The 5,573-nt window shown below is 36.6% G+C and overlaps 2 protein-coding genes across 2 annotated transcripts; one reads left to right on the forward strand and one right to left on the reverse strand.

The window, feature by feature from the left end:
- Positions 1-949: 949 nt before the first annotated feature.
- LOC113822308 (uncharacterized) lies at positions 950-3,528 on the forward strand. Its single transcript, XM_070117864.1, has 3 exons — positions 950-1,410; positions 2,000-2,193; positions 2,949-3,528. Exons 1-3 carry the CDS (start codon positions 1,344-1,346, stop codon positions 3,480-3,482), a joined length of 795 nt encoding a protein of 264 aa, XP_069973965.1. The 5' UTR covers positions 950-1,343; the 3' UTR covers positions 3,483-3,528.
- An 869-nt stretch (positions 3,529-4,397) lies between these two features.
- On the reverse strand, positions 4,398-5,231 carry LOC113822307 (tRNA N(3)-methylcytidine methyltransferase METTL2; the record flags this gene model as incomplete). Its single annotated transcript, XM_070117863.1, is given in 1 exon segment — positions 4,398-5,231. A coding segment is annotated over 1 exon segment (175 nt), but the record flags the coding sequence as incomplete, so codon positions are not given.
- Between the last annotated feature and the right edge of the window lie 342 nt (positions 5,232-5,573).

A 5,573-nucleotide genomic window follows, 5' to 3' on the forward strand; every position in this document is an offset into this window, starting at 1 on the left:
CTAGTTGCCCAATTCTTAAGGACACAGACCCCCTCCAATTGGTGCTCAAAATGAAATAACCATTATGTCAAGTATTATCTATATAAAACTGTCTGCAGATATTAATGTCTATATCTTTAAAACTGCTAAAATCCAGCAGGAGTGGTCTGGCATCATCAGGATGTGACAGATAAGATTATTATTGTGGCTACACTCACTTCTAAAGGAATCACCTTAAATACGCTCAGTCGATATTTGCATTGACTGAAAGATATGCCGAAGGGAAACTATGCTTGCACTTTACATGGTTTTGTACTTTATTGAAACAAACATTCTTTACTGCAACTTATATACTCCCGGCTAATGTTTAAAGACAATAGGTCCTTGATCTCTCCAAACCGTTTCAAAATATTTCTCTACAATATCCCTTTGAGTGAAATTTGAATTAGCTTATGAAAGAAAAACAGTTCATTGGTGTCATCTAAAAAAAAAAAAAAAAAAAAAAGTAGATAGCGATTATTGTGGGGCCCTGGTTATGACTGTAATACTTCAGTTTATGAAAATTGTCTTCTTCAGCCTTCTCGGAAAGGGCCCGTAATTTTTCTTGACCTTACACATCAGGGGGCCCGGGTGGTGATCGCAAATCCCCCCCCCCTTCCCCCCGGGCCAGACCACGCCTGAAATCCAGGAGCTTCTAGAAGCTTCACGCCCCGGTGGGGGAACACAGCCCCCAGTGCCCCATGCTATTTTTTAGGGGAACCTACTCCCCCCCCCCCCGCTCCCTACAGAGCAAGGTCTATATAAGTACTTATAGCAAGGTCCACTTATATAGACCTTGCTTCAGAGTACCTTCCTACGCCTATGGTACGGGTAGACAGAGTTATATGCATTCTTGGAAAAGCGAGTTTGAATTGAGGTTCTCGTTTCCTTTTCTCTTAAGTCATATTCTTGATACAGTGAGTTTAAAAAAAAAATTCAATTCTAAAGAAAGGTTTTTTGGGCTGTTCACGCTTTTTCTCTAGTACAACAACCTTCACATTTTTAAAGGTAATGATTTGATCTTTCCTCATACTATATTTGGTTGCCAGATCCGTTCTCAAGAAAACTGATTAGAGTGTGCTTATTATTTTTTCCACGGAAGTTCATTTGAGTATCCGTGACGTCATCATTGTTTACAAGAGCGCGTCTTCCAAATTTCGCAAAGACGCTTCCCTGCATTTATTCATGCAAAAAACGCCTCAAAATCAACATGCCCTGCTCTATATTATGGACAGAGAGGAGCATAATATCGCTGGTCGAGAAAATGAGGGAATTCCCCTGCATCTGGGACTCCGAATGCCCAGAATTTAAGGAAAATATCAAGAATGCGGATTCCCACCATCACATACTACCATACATATGAGTTCGTCGAGATGGAAAACCTCACACCAGGTATTTATTTGTAATTGTTATTAGTGTTTTATTGCTATTAAGACCACACAATACTATAATTAGAGACAGCATTAGTAGTAGAAATAGTACTAAATGTACTCCTGTAGGCCTGATTGGCATTTGTTCTGCCTTGTAAAAAAGATATTTATTATTATGTTAGTTTTGTGTATATAATAAGTCTGTGTGGATAGAATATAGAGAAAACGAAGGTGATGGTGGTTAAGATCACTTCTTCCAGTCCAAACTATTCGTATTATTATAAAGGTTAATGGTTGAAGCAAATAAACGTGCTAGACATCTATATTAGTATTATAGGTATTATATGGCCTGTGTGTAGTGTCTTTCTTTCAATCTTAAATATGGAGATTAGAACCTCTGGTGAGGGCTTTTGGCACTTCGGTAAAGGCCAAGAAATTGAAACCACCATTATTGAGGGAAAATTCATCCTGTGGAGGTTTACTGTCCTGGTGTGTGCATGCATGGATCTATGATACTTATTAGCATACCTGTACTTCTTATATATTATGAACGAGACCTTATATTTAAAAATGTATGCTAAGCCTAAACTAAAAGACCTGACATATTCCAGATCTTGCAAAGAATAAATTTAATCATTTGAGGACATATCACCAAAGAGACCTGAAGAAGATGGAAAATACGCCTGGGGGATCAGCTGGCCAGCCAAACTCCATATGGAAGTACTTTGACAACTGCTCCTACATGCAACCAACGAAGTATTTGAGCGGTAAAAGTAATTTGAAACTCCCTTTAAGAACAAGAGAGGTGAGACTTCTTTCTCTCCAGGTATTATAAATTTAAGTGTATCTGTAAAAAAGGTGGGAATGTGAATGAATGAACAATAGTGTATTTGACTGGTTTCAGATATATTTCTGATGAAGATATATTCGAAAATGGCCAAATACATCGCTTGTATAGTGAAGATATTCCTTCTCATTCATACCTTTTCTACATTTGTTACCATGAATACATTTTATCCTTCTCTCAAGTGTATATGTCTGAGATGCTGGAGGAAAGTTTTTGTAGTTCTCAATTCAGATTTTGTAATAATCTTATCTTCGGTTATTGAGGAGCTTCCTATATTTGTGCATACCTTTCTCTTTAGCTTTTCTTTTCAGTATTAAATTTTATAATTTTAAAAATATGAAATGATAGGTTCTTGACCTATGTTTATCTAGTTTAGCTATTGGTTTAGATTTATATGATAATTTTGATAGTATGGTTGCTGAATAGATGATTATTGATGATGTGGATTCTGTAAGCAGACTTTGTTTAATCCTGCAAATTATACATATATGTATTCAAACATAAATCTGTAAACATATACATGTTTATGTACATGTGTATACATACATAAATATGTAAATGTATATGTACTTAAATATGCACACATGCACATCCCCCCCAAAAAAGAAAAGAAAATCATGTATGCATATATGCATGTATTTAGAAGTATATATCAATTTCATTTTTTCTTTTCTTTTCTTTTTTTGTTATATATATATGTCTTGTCTTTTCAGATGCACACTACCAATGCAACCATCCTTGAGAATGCACCAAAAGAAGAAAATGCATCTGTTGTCATAAAAGAAGAGTCTTCTGGAGATCCCATTGAAGGTGTTCCACTTGTTAAAGTAGAGGAGCTCGTAGAATCACCTGCAGTTTTAAATACTTCTCCCTGTTCGCCATCACCACCAGCTATTCCATCATGTTCTCGGTCACCGTCACCACCACCAGTGCTTGCTTCCACACCAACATGTAGACGAAAAGCAGGTGGCAGGTGCAATAAGAAAAGAGAGGCAGAAAGTGCGTTGGATGAGTCTATTAACAAAATTAATGAAATTGTAGAAAGGGAACTTGATAGGCAGAGAGCGAAACAAGCTAAGAGTGACATGGGTGATGTTCTGGAATTGATGTTTAATACACTAAGTGAAGGAATGTGTCCAGCTTCTAAAGATGAGTACTTTAGGGCTAGCATGCAATTTCTGCTTGACTATAAAAATAAGTGCCAACAAAAGAGACTTTGTCAAGGAGGAGGCCCTTCAACCGCATAAGTGCAATGTGTCCTGGTTGTGATTTAATCTTATTCAGTTTACTGATAGAGTTTACATTGTTTTAATTATTCCACATTGGTTTTATATGTCATCATATATTTATGAATTATAGTCCCTCTCAATCATACTTTACACATGGTCTTTATTGAATTTTCTAAACTGAGAAGATGCATAATACCATCTCAGTCCCATGCTTATTATCATCATAGAGACAGAGAATGAGGCCCAATGTGGGGGATTCCCCCTGCCTTGGACCTCAGCCCTCGCCTCAACTAATTTTGCATGGTCTTTTCTCCTCCTCCTTTCCATTTCGTTCTTTTCTTCATCCCCTTCTTCTGTCCACATCCCAGAGTGTGTGAGCCATGTGAAAAGGATGAAAAACTGTTTTTTGTCTTGCATATTTTGTAATAATTAACAATTTTTTATCCTTTTTGCCGAATACTTTTATCATAATGCTGTATGAACTTTTGTTACCGGGGCTTTGCTTATAAGCCTTACTCTATTGCTATATTTTGTATATGCCACTAATGTCATGAGATGTTGAAGTGGCAGAAAATGTTTAATAAATAAATAATATCAATATATTTCCTTGTGCAATTCATTGTTCAAATTCTCTAGAAATCTTAATGAAAGGATAACATCGCAGTGAATGAAAAGGACACAGGCATGGTTGCAAAATATATGGTGCACCTTAAAGTACTGAAAATAAATGTAATCGTCCATGGTCTATCCATAATAAACCAAAATGTGTCAGGATCCAAATAGGGTGAACTTCCTGGAATATGACCGGTTGTGGATACACATTTACCTGAACAGAGGTCCATCACTATTCAGGTGTATTTCTCGAAACATATAATTGATACAAGTTTATATATATATCTCTTGGAGTATGAAGATATTCCTTCACATTCACACTTTTTCTTTTTATATTTGTTGCAATGTGAACAATCTTTATCTCTTGTGTATTGACTTGCCCAAGAAACTAATTTTGGATAGTGAAGGAAAAGGAAACAAAAGAAAGATGACTATTTGTTCCTATGACTTGAACTGAGAAAAGGGAATAAAAAAGACAACAGATCACCTGGGTAGGGTTGAAAAATGCCTTTAAGCGGGACTACACAATGTGCAATTCCATCAAAAGGGTAATTAAAAATTTTTCAAAGATAATTCTTACAATTTGCATTTTCTGCTCATTGCATTATTTTATTTCCATATTAACTTTCTATAACTTACATTTTCTTGCTGACCTGCATTTATGATTTATATTATTAAAAAGACAATTATAAAAATGTGCGAATGAATTTACAATATCATCATATGTAACGGATATATATATAGGGCCATTGGATCTTTTTCCTTAATCAGTCGAGTAAACTGACTTTCTCGCATAAACCCAAAATAGCATTATCAGAGAAATATTTCTAAGATTCTCATCACTTTCCCTCACACTATTACATTACATTTCCATTTAATTTCTTCACTCTATTACCGCTTGTATCAAATATTGACACAGATAACAATCAAATAATAGCAACATCACATATAAAGAGCTATTTATATTAACCAAATGTGGGTCATGACTGTGCGGATATCTGCAGTGTATCTTGTACCGCTGGCTTTCTATACTTTGTCTGAACCCACACTCTATACATTGTCAGCTGCTTGCCTCTGTTCACTTGCAGACGTCTGTCTACCAAATTCTGTACCTCCTCGAGGCCGGCGTCTGTCATAAGCTTTCGTACATCATCTGGAAAAATAATGAATATAACAATATAAATGAGAGAGAGAGAGAGAGAGAGAGAGAGAGAGAGAGAGAGAGAGAGAGAGAGAGAGAGTGAGTGAGTGAGTGAGTGAGTGAGTGAGTGAGTGAGTGAGTGAGTGAGTGAGTGAGTGTGTGTGTGGGGGGGGGGGTGCGTGTGTGTGTGTGTGGGGGGGGGGGTGCGTGTGTGTGTGTGTGTGTGAGTGAGATACAAAAGAGATGGAGAGGAATTATATTTACTTTCTGTGCAAGATCTATCGAGCATATAGCTCTAGAGCTTCCACTTGCTTCAATCCAACTCTAGAGTTTCATGAAGAAATTAACTGTATCCG

The sequence above is a fragment of the Penaeus vannamei genome, chromosome 41, assembly GCF_042767895.1.
Source record: "Penaeus vannamei isolate JL-2024 chromosome 41, ASM4276789v1, whole genome shotgun sequence".
NCBI classification, from domain to species: domain Eukaryota; kingdom Metazoa; phylum Arthropoda; class Malacostraca; order Decapoda; family Penaeidae; genus Penaeus; species Penaeus vannamei.

What these genes read in the sequence shown, in the direction of transcription:
- LOC113822308 (XM_070117864.1), top strand. Translation starts at nt 1,344, where the DNA reads ATGCGGATTCCCACCATCACATACTACCATACATATGAGTTCGTCGAG. An exon ending in GATGGAAAACCTCACACCAG is followed by an intron (nt 1,411 to 1,999) that starts GTATTTATTTGT and finishes GACATATTCCAG; the next exon opens with ATCTTGCAAAGAATAAATTT. An exon ending in TCCCTTTAAGAACAAGAGAG is followed by an intron (nt 2,194 to 2,948) that starts GTGAGACTTCTT and finishes TTGTCTTTTCAG; the next exon opens with ATGCACACTACCAATGCAAC.